Source organism: Myxine glutinosa, chromosome 3, assembly GCF_964187855.1.
Source record: "Myxine glutinosa chromosome 3, kmMyxGlut1.1, whole genome shotgun sequence".
NCBI lineage: Eukaryota > Metazoa > Chordata > Myxini > Myxiniformes > Myxinidae > Myxine > Myxine glutinosa.
The window spans coordinates 99,737,859-99,754,022 of NC_136263.1; the positions used below are offsets into that span (position 1 = coordinate 99,737,859).

The 16,164-nt window shown below is 42.0% G+C and overlaps 1 protein-coding gene across 1 annotated transcript in view; it reads left to right on the forward strand.

The window, feature by feature from the left end:
• The window catches only part of DAGLB (diacylglycerol lipase beta), an 83,235-nt gene extending 67,764 nt beyond the window's left edge, over positions 1-15,471 (forward strand). Inside the window, exons 11-14 of the mRNA XM_068110365.2 lie at positions 2,495-2,563; positions 5,100-5,172; positions 6,557-6,810; positions 13,121-15,471. Of these exons, the coding sequence (XP_067966466.2) occupies positions 2,495-2,563; positions 5,100-5,172; positions 6,557-6,810; positions 13,121-13,268 (544 nt within the window). The 3' untranslated portion in view covers positions 13,269-15,471. The remainder of the gene's footprint in view (positions 1-2,494; positions 2,564-5,099; positions 5,173-6,556; positions 6,811-13,120) is intronic.
• The last annotated feature ends 693 nt before the right edge of the window (positions 15,472-16,164 follow it).

Here is a 16,164-nt window from a genome sequence, read left to right on the forward strand (position 1 = left end):
CGACCATACATGGCGGCGGCCTCGAGATGATTATGGGGACAACTATGATACCCCACCGGTTCGAAATCAGAGGGATGCGGGCCCAAGACAAACTTATAGTTCGGGGGGCCCGAGGCAGACCCCGAGTTTTTCCTCCGGGCCTACTTGCGCGTTTTGCAAAAAACCTGGACACTTGATGTCCAGTTGTTACCTCATGAAAAGGGACAACCCAGAGCGGAGTCCGACTATTACAACTCCGAATGCGATGGCTAGCGTAAGAAATCGCCATCAAGAGGGTTACCAACCATTTATTTCCGAGGGGTTTGTGTCACTGGATGGAGCCTCGACTAACCGGAGACCGGTTAGGATATTGAGAGACACAGGGGCCCATCAATCTTTAATGCTTGAAGGCATTTTGCCATGGTCCGAGGAGACGGCAACGGGGGATAGTGTTCGTTTACAGGGGATCGGGGGCGGTGTTAGTGCTCCCCTTCAGGTCATCCAGTTGGAGTCCGATTTGGTGTCAGGACCGGTCACCGTCGGTTTACAAGCCACGTTTCCTGTAGAGGGTGTATCTGTGGTTCTCGGGAATGATTTGGCCGGGGGTCAAGTTTATGGTAACCTGAGGGTTGATAAAGAGCCCAGCAGGGAAAATAACACCACACCAGCTCGGGATGGTGACAAAAGTGCCAAGTTATTTGTAGGGGGACTGAACTTCAAAACAGAGGAAGAAGTTCTGACCTCTGTCTTCAACAGATATGGGCCGCTGGTGGAAGTGCGGTTGGTAAGAGACTGGGAAACGCAACAGTCAAGAGGGTTCGGCTTTGTCACGTTTGCCAGCACAAAAGACGCCAGAGAGGCAGAGAAGAATTGGAATGGCAAGGATTTGGAGGGTCGGACCATAACAGTAGGGAAGGCATTTCGTAGGCGTCGAGAGGTCTACAGGAGAGGACAACTGGGCGGTAGTTTTGGTGGTGGCCGCAGTCAATATTATTATGGAGGCTCCCTGAGTTACGGCCGCTCCCGAAGGAAGAATTGGCAAAGTAGTGGCCGAGAAGAAGACCGGTATTCAGGGGACTACAGGGACCAGTGGTCCCACCCTAATTATTAGGGACGTTCTGAGAAGTTGAAGCACTGAAGGCGGCGGAGCCGCCGAGCCAAGATTCCTACACGAATTAACCGTGAACGCCGTTCCTAAAGGCGTCCATGTAGTGAACTTTCCTGCACGGACTAACCGTGAACTCCACGTTCCTCAAGGGCCCATGTAGAGAACTTTCCTGCACGGACTAACCGTGAACTCCACGTTCCTCAAGGCGCCCATGTAGAGAACTTTCCTGCACGGACTAACTGTGAACTCCGCGTTCCTAAAGGCATCCATGTAGTGAATACTCGGCTTGGCCTCCCGGAAAAGTGCTATCGAGTGGCTTAACTGGCTTTATTTTTAAGTGATAACTGTGCCCAGGGGGAACTGATAATGTGGGGGGGTTGACTTATCTGGTTGTTTCTCCAAATTGGCCGGCAAAGAAAGTTTTCGCTGGGTTCAAACTTTCTTTCTTGAAGGGGGGGAGTGTTACATATTTATGTGAATGTATGTGAATTACCATGCAGGTCTTTGCTTCCGTGTGTAGTATATTAAGTTGTTGTGTAGTTGTTGTGGTTGGAGGGTCAGGAGCCCTTCTGAAAGAGTGGCAGGAAACGGAAGTGGCCGGAAGCGGAAGTGACGGAAAAGGGAGGAGAAAGACACGAGGGAAAGGAAGGTTTCTTTTTCCTCGCCCCGCTCCGACGAAAGGTGGAATCGACCTTGCGCTGCGTGGAAAACGCGCCGGTTCGAAACCCGTCTGGCGAGAGGAGTTACCTGGGCGGTAAATACCTTTTGACACGTCCAGTCACCGTGAGTTCGTGCACGAAACCAAGCGTCCGGGACAGTTTGCCCCGTCTACAAAGACGCGTACGGGTCCGCACGTTGGGCCTCGCGCCCGTTGGAAGCCGCGCTGGGTTTTTGCCCCGTTGCTTGGCAAGGAGGTGTGCGCTGTAACAGCTGTCCCGGTCCGAGACGGCACGTTTAGAGCACGTCCGCCCGGGGCTCGTTCAACCGCCCGTGTGCGGAGAGGAGAGACATTGACCACGGAGGGAGTCAGGAGTGGGGCTCACGTGAGGAATGTATTAGTATAAGATGGCCATCTTAGAGTTTGTGTAGATGAGTTCACATGGTTGTAATATTGATTGTGCCTGGTTGTTTGTTGTCGATTGCTCGGGGAAATATCCGTGATTGTATCCTTGACCTTGTATAATATCCTTACCCTGGAAATATATCCTTGAAATCAGTTTCTCCTGGGTGAAATTCCTATGGATTGCGTGGCGAACGCGCCTATATAATAATACTTGCTGGCGAAGGTCCTCTCCCGGTCCGGGGGTCACCGAGACCAGGTAGTCACTGAGGGGACCACGTAACACTTGCATAAAAGAACCTTTCCTGTTGCTGATGGTCTTTTCCTGTTTATCTGATTGAACACAGTGAGCGTTTGTCAGAGCATTCGAGGGACTTTGTGTTATCGGTGGTGCTGGGGGACGACATCATTCCAAGGTTTGTGCTGCAGCGCATTCACTGCTTCATGTTGTTGATTGTGATTGATGATTTCTGCCTGGAAATCTTTTATGGATCACGTGCTTAATGTGGTTTGAAATCTTATTTTGATTGCACTTGGAAAGATATGACAAATGGCATTGGACAGCAGGTTCAGATACTGATGGAGGATCAAACAGCAACAAGGAGACACAGACATCCAACATGATTGCATCAGTGGCAGAGAGAAAAGGGGCGGGAATGGAGGGGGAAAGGGGTCATCGAGAGTTTAAGAGAGCAGTGTTGGTTATGCGGAAGCAAGTACGAAATGGCAATGGGCAAGCCAACATTCATAGGGAGTTTATTCCCAAGCCGAGAGAATGTAGGGATTAAGGAATGGAGAAGGATAACCGTCGTGTTTGATTTTGGAAGAACCGGTGCATCTGGGACGGGCCGTGGGAGGGCAGAGGGAGGACAGGGCACCAGGAATGAGTCCACCGACTTGCCTGCGATGGTCAAGAAGCAGATATTGGGACTCGGTGTCCTGCTGAGATATGTCGATAGGCAATAACATGGAAAGCCATGGACTCTATCTTCTCCAGGCAAGTAAGATGGAAAGCAGCTGCATTATGTGTTCACCTTAAAAAAAAAAAATTAACCCCTCCCTCACATGCCAATTGTGGAAATACCTCCTTATGTTTGCCCCTGTTTTAAGAACAACAAAGAAGAAGAGGAATAAATAATCTTTACTGTTGTTCCCTCTGATAAAGAGTTTATTTTAATACTCTGTGTCATATCCTTCAATGGAATTTTGATCCAACCAACTTTACTAGGCACATTTTTTCCAGTCATTTATTTGGATTCAGCTCTGCTTTTCTTTCAAGCTATGTCTTTTTGTTTGTGATATGTGAACTTTTCACAACCAATCAGGAAACAAATTGGAAAATTCACTAAATTGCATTAGCTTATTGGTGCATTTTCCTACAATAACGTAAAGTGAAAACCCATGATGACAGTTTAAAGTTTTTGAAACGTAATGTAGTTTAATTTCCTTTTATTATATCATACCTTTTATTATACCGCCGAGTACGGTGAGAAAAGTGGCACCATTGTTATGACATAGCTGGTACCCAGAGTATCCCGGGAAGTGACGGCAGCGACGGCACCTCTCCCAAGCTCAGTGGCCTTGTTTGGCAGCTCCATTACAAGCCTTCTACCTTGTTTAAAAAAGAAAAACGAATATAAAGTACAGCCAGCATGCAGTGCACATCACCATAAAGGTCTGCATTCGTTATTGTTCAGCAAAGTCAAGCACGTCATCTCCCTAGTCAAGCAGAAGCTAACCCGATGGGTCTGGCCTTAGGAGACGGTGGCCTGTGGGCAGCCGTGTGTCCCTTTCGAGGGAGTGGGCATGCCTGGAATGCACCCACTAAAAATGTGTGGAGCAGACGTCAAGAGACAGACGATGATTGAGATAAAGAAATCATTGACAGATGGGGTAAATAGATCAAGGAGAGGAGACAGTGGTGAAGAACTTGTATGCTCCGCACAGAGGAGTTAAGCAAACCACCTTTTTTCAGCATCAGCTACACTAATCTTGTAACATCTTTTTCCGGTAGTACTTCATCCGCTTCTCCACAATGACCTTTATTATAAATTAACTCACTACACTGTCAAGTCTATCATTAACTGCTTAATTGTAAATTGCTTGTGACTGCTCTTACACCATCAAGTCCATCATCACATGCTTAATAAGTCATCTCAAAGCATTTGCATACTTTGACTGCTGCTCTGGTTTCAGAAATCAGAGCTTGTACCGACACACTTTGCTACTCTGACTTTTGTCTATTTGTTTTCTCAAGGATATGTTTCAGGTAATTTAGGTAAATTGTGCAAATTGTACATAAAAGTTCCGTTTTCTATGACCAATACAGTGGCACATGTTCTGTTTGACTAGTATTTGGTTAAAAGGCCGGTTTACCCCAATCGCTCAGAATTCTAGTCGCAACTGGTTTTGTGATCGAGTGTGGATACACCCTTTTTGGGTGTGGTCATCTGAGTGTGCCCAGTGGGTAGTCACACATACATGATTCATTTTCACAAATGGTCATTCACCTTATGAAAAATGATATATACTGTATATATATATTTAATCTGTTCATACATTTGAAATTCATGCATATAGAAATTTGTAAGGTTCGTTTTGTTTCAGAAGAATATATCAAAATGTCATGTACCTTGAGTAAAAACGTTTCGTTTTTCCCTACTTCAAAGTATTATAGTGAATGACTGCATGAGATACTCCATGACATAATGTTCCTATTAACAATTGAGAAATATTTCAGGACATAAATTTGTAAATAATTGCAATTCTATTGCTCCCAGGTGAAGTCCAAAATAGATTGTTGACCTTTTTAGTGCTGGGTGGTCACAGTTATTTTATTCTTGATATAAGGTTTATTGTAGATATCATATTATGTTCATGATAATTACTTTAAAATCACTGGTAGAATATTCATTTTCTGCATCATTGTATACCTGTTTTCCCCCCTACCAGGTTGAGTATTGCCAACCTTAATGACCTAAAGATGAGGATTTTGCAAGCTGTTGAACACAGCAACCATCCAAAGGTAAAAAAAAAAAAAAAAAAAAAACTTTGCAAAACATTCATTTGTTGGAACCCCAATAAGATATCTTCACAAAGATATGCGATTTAATTTTCTATAATCGATTGCCTACAGATTGCAAAGCATTGTATTACTAATCAAATTTGAATGGAAATAGCTAGACCAATTGTTGATAAATAATGATTTATATATATATTAGTGGGCCATGTTTGCACACTACGAGCAGAATCTGGGGTGCATCCTGCATACATTCATACATAATAAATAGAAGCTTTATATATTTGATGAAGTGGATTTTGCTTACATTCTGCAAGCAGATAAATAAATCTAGAATGAGCTCTTTATTTAACGGTTTACAGGTACAGCATAATAATATCTAATGTAAATATTCCAAAAGTTGTAAAATTATACCGTTGCTCACATTCCACTGGGTTGCTCGATAATCCAAAGAGGTGGAGTTTATGATTCTAAGTCAAAGACAAACATTAAGGGTGGATCTGGAACTTATAAATCAAAAGTGTCCATCTGTGTCTGTCTGTTTGGTTGTGGACAGGATATTTCAAAAAGTTGTGGATGGATTCGGCCGAAATTTGATGGAGAGATTGGATATGTGACAATTTTTATTTTTTTATTTTTTATTTTTTTTGTATACTGAATCGAGGCTCGTGAAAGAGCTAACATTTACTTCACAAACAAATCAACCAGACAAACAAAATATATAAAAAGAGGGAGCGGAAGACAAGATGGGGACAATGAAGAAATGCTTAGATTTTGGTGAAGATCCGGGTCCTGATCATTTAAAAAATGATTCTTCACCATTGAGAGATAGGGCAAAACTGATATATAGCACGATATCTCAAAAAGTTATGGACGGATTCAGACAAAACTTGGTGGACAGGTTGGTTGTGTGAAAAGGTGGCACATTTAATCTGTCTTGTCTTGGTTTAACTTTCAGCTTGAAGTTGTTACCTTAAGCCTTTAAAGTTTACCTTTAAGCTTTCTAGTCTGGGTTTGGATTTTGACCAGACTATAAACTGTCGAACCTGTGCATCACAGGCAATCGATGAACAATGCATCAATGAACGTTCCATCCCTTGGACAGACATTAAACTGGGGACATGTCTACAAGCATGAGCTGATGGACGTTAAAGACCCACATTATCATTTGACATTGAGTAGGCGAGTTATTACTGGTAGCCTGGCAAAATTCTAAATTCCTGTGGGGGCACTGCACAAATTGCAAAGCCACACCTCTGTAATGATTAAAGAGCTAGCCAAATTTTGATGGAATCCCAGTCCAATATGCAATTGCTAACATGATGACTTAATTGTAATGAATGCACACTTTTTTTAAATTCACTAAAGTGAGCTTCTCTTTGAATCCTAGTATCAAATTTTTCTGCGAGGGTGCTGCCGTGAATTCAGCTGTCGAGGGATATGCTGTTCCTGCGCAGAACAGACATCTGATGAGTCTGACCCTGCTGGGCAATTTGAAGTGCACCGTTCTTATGGCAGCATCCCATCCCTCAATGGCGAGTTTGTGCCTGCAAAAGGCCTCACTGCTCCCACAGGAGAAGATGCTCACCTTCCACTCTTCCTGCCTGGAAAGATCATCCATATCTTGGAAAAAACACAAGACAGGTTTGCAGGACTTTTAACAAACATTGTCATCATGATTACCATGTACAACTGCAATTCAATTGAAATATGATAACTAATACAAATCATAAATTCAATGCAATTAAAGTGTCTGATTACTTGAGGATATAAGAGGCTGGTACAGATGTCTTGTTTAAAACCCCATGCTATATGCAGCTCTTATGCTTAGGCTGGCATCCCTCAAGGTAACGTTCTGAGACTAATCCTGTTATTGGTCTAAATTAATGTCCTCTAATTGGTTGAGAGGTGTCGAGTTCCTAACATTTCCTGTTAATACAAGTGAGCAGTGGCAGTGGATCACGCACAAACACACACACACACATACACATACACACACACACACATACACACACACACACACACACACACACACACACACACACACACACACACACACACACACACACACACACACACAATTACATATTCAATTTAAAATAGAAAATTGGAAACAAGGACCTAGAGGTAACGGTTGCCGAAATAAAACTCAAAACATAAATGATAGCGAGAGGGAGATTTAGAAAAACTATGATGTCAACGAAGATATATTCTATTCAAGTGAATGGTGGGACACATAAATAGAGTCCAATTTTCATAAAAATTGACTAGGACTATTATTTTAATGATTGGAACAAAATAAAAACAGGGACAGGGCAATATGCTCATATGGGGGAACCGTGTGCACCCTAACCCACAGGCACGGCAGAGACAGTGTGTGTGTGTGTGTGTGTGTGTGTGTGTGTGTGTGTGTGTGTGTGTGTGTGTATGCCTGTGTTTTTGTGTGTGTGTGTGTGTGTGTGTGTGTGTGTGTGTGTGTGTGTGTGTGTGTGTGTGTGTGTGTGTATAGATCCATATATCTCCCGATGTCTCTGCGTCCCTGCTCTCTACTGTTGTGTTTGTGTGTTTCCTTCTCTCTGCCCCTCTTGTCTCCCGCTCCCTTCATTTTGTTTTATGTGTCTGTTTGTGTTTTTTTGTGTTTAATGCATTAGCTCTCACACGAGCCTCGACTTTGTATACAAAAAAAAAAAAAAAAAAAAGGGAGAAAATAAAACCATACGTTTGAAAACAACCTGAAAAGATTATACCGTGAACAAGGGAAACGAGGCAAAACGTATCAAATTCCCCTGAGAAAGATAAACTTCCAAAATTTTCTGGAAAATAATCTAGGAGAACCCAAAAAGAACACAGAGGCAGATTGGATCCGAAACTGAGGAAAAAAAACCATCATCTAAACCTAAAGGAAATGCACCAGTTTTGATAAAGAGAAGAAAAAAATACAACTAGGAAAAATGCCAAACTTAAATAGACCAGGCCCAGATGGAATTCCAAACTTCTGGATAAAGCAACTACATGCACGCCACGATCACTATGTCCGAGCATTCAACAAACTTATTCAAGAGGAAAAGTTAATGGATGAATGGCTCACAGAAGGTAACACTTTCCTCGTCCAAAAATCTGAAGAAACCAAACTACCTCACATATATCGGCCAATAACATGTCTACCAACAACATACAGACTTCTGATGGGAATCATCAGAGGAATGATGTACCACCACCGAGCACAACAAGGAGGCCTAAAGGCAGAACAAAAGGGATGTAAGAGAGGATGTTGGTTGTGGTTCTTATGCAAGCTGTTGTTGCTACCTGCATCATTCTCTGGGGATGCGACTGTACCTCTGGTGCAATGAGACCCCCTCCCCCCCCCCCCCCCCAAATCCAGTCAGCTGGTACTCATTTTGCCTTCCTCAGATGGCTGACAGGCTGAGTCAACCCACCCAGTGTTAATTCATCAGAATGACAGGGGCTTAAACTCAGGACCCTAAGATCTCAAGCCAACCACTTTAACCAATAAGCCAACACCAGGCTAAGAGAAGATGCTATGGAACAATAGACCACCTATTAGTACTACGAAGCAAGGCCATACTCGAAAGCTAAAATGAGAAGAACCAAATTATCCACAGCATGGATGGACTACAAAAAAGCTTTTGATAGTATTCCACACTCAGATGATCAAATGCATGCAATTGTACGAGATGAACCCCCAAATAATCTGTGATTGAAAAAGCGATGGAGCTTTGGAATACCACATTGATATTACAGCACTCAGAAGGAAAGATCGAAATACCAGGAGTGAAGATACATAGTGGGATCTTCCAGGAAGACAGTCGTTCAAGGTTTTTTCCCCTCCTATTTTATCTGGCCCTGGACCCACTGAGCAACCTCATTAATGAGCGAAGACATGGACATATCTTAGCATCCAAAGAGACAAGAAAGGTGACATACTGTATGTACTGTACATCGCTGATTTAAAACCCTTTGCACCAAATGACGAAAAGAACAACTGAAATTGATGAAACGGTACTCTGACAACATTGAAGTATAATTTGCACTGGATAAGTGTGCCAAGTGCACATTTTTACAAGGTAGACCAACAAAAACGGACAACATAAAAAGCGACCTAAATACAATAATACAGGAGCTGGAAACAAAGCATCTTCCAAATACCTTGGAGTAGAAGAGGGCCACCAAATATGTCACAAACATGATCAAAACCATTGCCAAAGAATACCTGCATAGAACGAGGCTGATCCTGAAGATATACCTTTCTCCAAGGAATAAAATCAAAGCCATAAACCAACTTGCAGTTAGGATTCCAGTACAGCTGCAGAACAAAAATTAGGACCGAAGGTCGTGAAGCTCACCTGGATCAGGAGCAACAGTCACTCAAACCCCCCACAAACACCCTCAGACCCTGATATTTTTAATGCCGTAAAACAAACGTTGGTACATCACGGGTGATGAAGGTTGTGATCAAGTTTCATTGACATTGTGTGTGTAGTTTCGGAGAAGAGAACAGATACCTATTTTGGGGGGTCAAGAACATCCCCGTAGTTCCCCTTCATGAGCACAGATTTTGATGGGGTCGATACGCATCATTAGGCATCAAATATGAAGCTTGCGGTTAAGTTTCATCAAAATTGTGTTTGTAGTTTCAGATAAGAGAGCACATACTTATTTTGGGGGGAGGGAGAGGGGGAGGGTCAAACACCCCCCACTCACCCTGTAATCGCCCTTAATAAGCACAGATTTTGATGTGGTCCATAAACCTTCGTTAGGCATCAGATGTTAACCTTATGGTCAAGTTTCATCAATATCGTGTGTTTGCTTCAAGCGATAATGACTGAAGTGTTTACAGACTCACTCACTCACTGACTTACCTACATACATTGCTAGATCGCATAAGCTCATCAGACTAAAGTCCAGTTGAGCTAAAAAAAAAAAACTGGCCACAAGTGGAAATCAATAAACTATATATCAAAACAAGGAAATTCCTCACTCACTAGCCACAAAATGTCCACCAAAATCAATGCATCCCGAGAATGTACCTGCTGAGACGAGGAGGTTGCGACCTGATGGAGCTCAACCAAGTGCACAGAATAACAACTGTGGGATTAGCGAGTAGGTGAAAAGTTCAACAGACTACCAAATCCAATTTGTTTGTGAACATGAAGACAGCACGCCAGAAAAGGTATTCCTAACCCACCCAGCAATTGTTTTTCAAAAACGGGTGAGAATATTTCGAAACACCATTTCGAAAGTCTCATATTCATTGTGTCATTTTACAGCTGACTCCACACAGGCACGTTGCATACAAGATTGAGAAAGCTAGAGCAGAATGGAAAAAAGGGGCGAATGACACATGGGGGTGAACAAGGTGCACACAAGCTTGATGAAACACAGCAAGAAGAGGAAGGAGAAAGTGAGGATGAAATAGAAAAGAAACAAACCAACCTACAACTAACAAACCAAAAAGAGGTGAGGTCAGGTAGGAAAATCGCAATAACCTGGAAAAGGGAGTGCTTGGGAATTGGGTCATTTGAGGTAGAATCGTGAGTAGGGATGGGGGATGACAAGAGGTAACCCTGGATCACCTGTCTTAAAGGCCTGGAGGGAAGGATGGGACTGAACAGACTGGGAAAGTTGGTTCCATAGGTGAGAGAAAAGAGCAACAAATGAGTGGAGGTGAGTAGCGAGCCTGTATTTTGGGAGTTTAACCAGAACGCGTGTGTGCCATGCAGAAACAGAGCCAGACCATTGTTAAAACCAATCCTCATGTATAGGTGTAGAACCCCAGATTTTCGCCATGTTGTGTTTTAGGCATGAGGTTTCGGCAAGTTGCATGTTTTCCTTCAAGTATACACAAAGAATTAAGTTAAGCACCCCCCCCCGTTTTTTTACAACCTCGCACATTACAAGTTTGTTGTCGTCAAAACAGTGTAATATACCCATGATATTGCTATATTTTCTGGAGAAGTGATATTATGGTCACATAAAAACATAACAATCATGCCGTTTTCAATATTTTATTCTGAATAATTTAAGGTGAAATTTTTTGGGAATTTTAGGCATATTTTCACCTCAATTTAAGTATGGAGCTATAGGTCCATCACGGACAGTGTGGATGACGTTTATGTTTTCTAACGTACAGTCATTGTTCTGAGAAGACCTCTAGCGATCTTTGCGTCAATAACGTGTGTAGGACCCACGTGATCGGATCACTGACTCAACCAATCACTTTTTTTCACTTTGATCACTCAATTTCATCAATGGATAATTGCTAATGTCATACCAATCATTATTTGATCTCACATACCTTAGAATATATGCCAATGTATACATATACACAAAGAATATATATTAGGGGGTGCTTACCTTAATTCGTTGTGTAGGGGTGCTTAACTTAATTCTTTGTGTATATAATGACACCATAAAAATAAGAACTTCACTTGTAAATCCAGCGCAATTCAAGGAGATTCCTGCCCGTTATCACTGCACCTCTGCACGTCTCACAACAGCATGTGATTTTGCTGGTAACCATGATGATCATATTAGGTACACCGTTGAGCTTTAAATTTTGAGTCTGGAAGGTCAAATGCGATTATAATGAACGCAATTAATTAGACTTAAAATGAAATGTCTTTTGCACTTTTACATAAGTGTTTGGTGTGAGTCTGCAAATTTTAGTATATTCCTTCGAGTCCCATTACAAAGATCACATGTTCTGGAGAAAAAGTAGTGCATTAAATACTTCCTTGAAAATATGCACGGAACACCGTAGAATTAGCGAGAAAGTGGACGTGAAATTTGCTTCACTAGTTGGATATATCCTTTGCAAAACATGGAACTGATACCCGTTTTGGTGCTGAAATGTTAGCCAGAATAAGGAGTTTTACTTTTTTTTTTCCGCAATATCATAATGGATTTTGATAACATTGTCGAATGAAACAGCTTTTTTTTTCTTTTCTTTTTTGTATACAAGATCGAGGCTCGTGAAAGAGCTAACATTAATCACACAAAAAGTCAAACCGACACATAAAATACAAAATAAGTGGAGCGGTAGACAAGATGGAGATTGAGGGGGAAGGACACAAACACAACAAATTGAGAGCAGGGACATCGAAAGAAATGTGGTCCCTCTCTTGAGGGACATCGAGAGAAATGTGGGAGGGGGAGGGCTTGGGGGGGGGGGGGTGGGAGAGGTATAAAACATATGAACACTGCAAGGACTTCCAGGAAAGAAGTTGGAATTTCAAAAAAAAGTGTATCTGGGGTGAATTAGCGGGGGTAGAAAAGATCAAAGTTTTGGATGGGGGAAGATAAGAGATGGTGGTGAACAGCTGTTTTAAAGACCTGGAGGGAGGAGTAGGATTTTAGGGAGTGGGGGAGTTTGTTCCAGAGGCGGGAGAAAAGAGGAATGAAGGAGTGAAGGTGAGCAGAGAGCCGAGATTTCGGCAGTTTAACCATAAGAGGGTTGCTGGCATTATATTCTTCTACGTTATATTCTCTATACTACGATATTAAATAAGACAATTTTCTATACTGTATGTATGTAAATTGGAAAATCATGGAAAACAAACACAGGGCTGGTCCAATGTCCACCAAATTTTGCATGTGCGTTGGTAGTACTCAGGGTCAGATAATTGGCAGTGAGGTGGCCGAGAAAACTTGCCAATACTCCCAAAGGGAGTTGGTGTTTCTAGTAATATAAATGTGAAATTCGTTCATTAGAAAACAGGATGATCCACCTAAAGTTTCTGTTTGCGATAACGGAACTTGTTGTACTGCATGTTCATTGACCTTAGGCCTACTGTATTTGTATGTTCCTCCATAAACCTGGACTCTTCTACATGAAGATATTTACAGAGTATATGGTGATTGTTCATAAGCATGCTTGATATTTGCCCATGATGCTTCTCGAATGCTCACTTCAGGTGTTGTGTTGTCACTGCAGGTGTTACACTGATATCGAGTATCATGCTGAGTGGGCGCCATTATCACGGTTCTCCAACATTGTAATAAGCCCTCGCATGGTGCCTACACATGTTCCTGACGCTGTCCTTCAGGCCCTGTGTAAGATCACACGTGTGGGTGACCTGTGAAGAAGACTACACAGCCGTCGACACTAGCTTTTTTTTAAATTGGGGGTTAAAGGTATAATCGATTTTCTTTTTTTTTTACCTGTGGGACTCTAGATGTATCTGTGGGATATAACTTGTCAGTCACCCAATTCATTAGCGGTCATCAGAGGTCCTCTTCAACCTATCGAGTCTTTGGCTTTGTGAGATTCAGATATATTAAACTGGGATTTATGCAGGCAATCAAAGTGCTTGATTTTTGAGCAATTCTTCATTGCAAACTTTTGTATACTCAAATATCCCCAGCGGAGGAAAATGAAATTGTATAAATAAATGGTAACAATCGCTATAAGAGTGGGGAAAATGGCACAAGGACACAAGGACAAAATACAAGACATGCGTTTGAGATTATTTTTCTAATTTTTTTTTTTTAATAGGAGTGGAAACTCGCCATTTTCACTCGCCATTTTTGTTCTCATCATTTCAGTCTTACCAATTTGCTGCTGTTTTCTGAGAGCACTTGATACCTGTAAGATGTGATTTAAGGTAATTTGTTATCTTTTTGCATTGACGTAGGAAATTAGTATATTGCTTACTGCACATTTGTGTTGTTTGCTTGTGGATAATTAAAAACTTTTTGACAAACTTGATTAATCGAACGAACAGCACGTAACTAGGGTGAGTACTCACAAATGAGGACCGTTGGGATGGATGACGAAGTTGTTGGTGCATTAAGACATAACCACGATGTATTCACAAGCATAACAAGTAGACTGGACCAGGCAGGGCAGGCAGATTATCTCCACCCTGAAGATCATTGAGGAGCAAGCTGGGTTTTTACCAATTGGCTAGTAGTGACATGGAGTTCTCTTGGGAGTAGCTTCACTTCCAAAATCTTAAAATACACACCCTTGATAATGCTCACCTCAGCTGGATTTGAACCCACAATCTATAGGATATCCAGTCTATTTGTCCTCATCATGAAATCACCACTGTACTACAAATAAGAGTTGGAACCCGTTTATTTATTTTTGCTCTTATCACTGTTTCATTTCTTTCCAACTTCTATTGTGATACTTGCCAAAAACACAGTACGTCCCAAGTAAGACTGACCGATTATATATATATTTTGAATTATGTTCAGAAAAATATTTCACTTTCAATAACGATACTGATTTAATCTGTAGACCTCAGCACTTGATTGTGTTTGTGCTTATTATTATTGCTTGTTTTGCTTTTTTCACAGAGGTAGATCGGTTTTAGAAAGACTTTTTGTATACACAGTCGAGGCTCATAGAAGAGCCAGCACGCTGAATGGATCAGGATGTAACAAGACAAAAGGAGCAGGAGAGAGAGGGGGAAAACACCAACAATAGAGTTGAAGGTCAAGACAGAATGTGACTTCGGCAAACAATGGGTGTGCGGAGGAACGGGGGGCAGAATAGGATGCATGGTGTGGGCAAGATGGATACAGAAGGAAACTCTCAGGAGGGGAAACTGGAAATTTGGGAAGGAGGAGGGATTGGGGTGGGGAGTACAGAAGTGGGTTAACGAGGGCAGAAAATGTCATGGTTTTGAATTGTGAATGGACTGAGATGGTGGTAAACAGACTTTTAAACCAAAACCACTTCAAAATTGCAGGAAAGTTTGAAGAGACCTGCTCAGTCATCATCGTTGAACTCTGTTTCAGGCAGAAAGATGACAAAATAAGGACCAAATAAAAAACGCAACTTGCAAAATTCCTCCTGATTCCAACAAGCATATCTTGTCATTTTTCCATCATGAAAACCTCGGGTCAAAACGGTGCGTGCCGTGGCCGAGGCAATGAGGCAGTTGCAAAGTTTTCGCAGCTTATGGAACATCTCCGAAAAAAAAGTCAGCATTGTGAGCATCTTTGCAACTGAACATCTGAAAGCCCCAAGTTCAATTGATTTTGAAAATAAGTAAAGGTACAGTGGGTCTCTTCCAGCCATACTGCAAAATTGGACAGTCTTATCTGGGACACCCTGTGAATTTCAAACTCATGAACACTTAAGAGCTTTAAAGAGGTAATCTCTTTTATCAAGTGCACTGTTCTTACAAATGCCAAAGTGTGTTTCTGTTTACACAGAGAAACGGATTACTTGTGCAGTTTCATGTCGTGTGTTTTACAAATAGAAAACCACACGTTTCAATAAGAAAATGTACAATTTTTCTTTTTAATAAAATTGTATTTTTTTCCCATTCACATTTTCTGTTGTCTGTCACATGAATATACTTCCCTGGTGTTGGGCTAGCGGCTAGGGTGCCAGCTTAGGATTCCTAGGATCCTGGGTTCGAATCCCGGTCGATCGCTGAATTAACGCCAGGGGGGTTGACTCAGCCTGTCATCCTTCCGAGGTCGGCTAATTGAGTACCAGTTCACTGGTAATTCCCTGTTTGTCGTTAAAGGCGGCAAAAAGGGTTGGCGTCAGGAAGGGCATCCGGCCGTAAAACATTGCTTCAAAAAGGGGACCGAAAAACAACAACAACCACGGTCCCCGAAAAAGGCCAACCCCCGCTTGCGGGGAAAAAAATGGCCTCTAAAGGTGGTTTATGTAGTTGATTAACCGATTTATCAAGACCTTCGCTACTTGAGCATATGTAAACACACGAGTTTATAACCAGAAATGATTAGCCCACACACGCGAAGCACAATGTGTGGTTAAGCAATTGGTTCATATCCGTCCATCCGTCTGTCCACAAACGTCAGTTTATGATCGAGGAACAACTTGTTTAATTAGGTTTACTCTCCATGAAATGGAGAGTAACCTATTATTATTCCCAAAGTTTTTCTTATTATTTCTCTTATTCTTCCGCCCTATTTTGCACCTCCGAAAACTTCATAATTAAGTTTCTCAGCAACCGCTGGTCGGATTGACAGGAAATTTTCATCAAATGA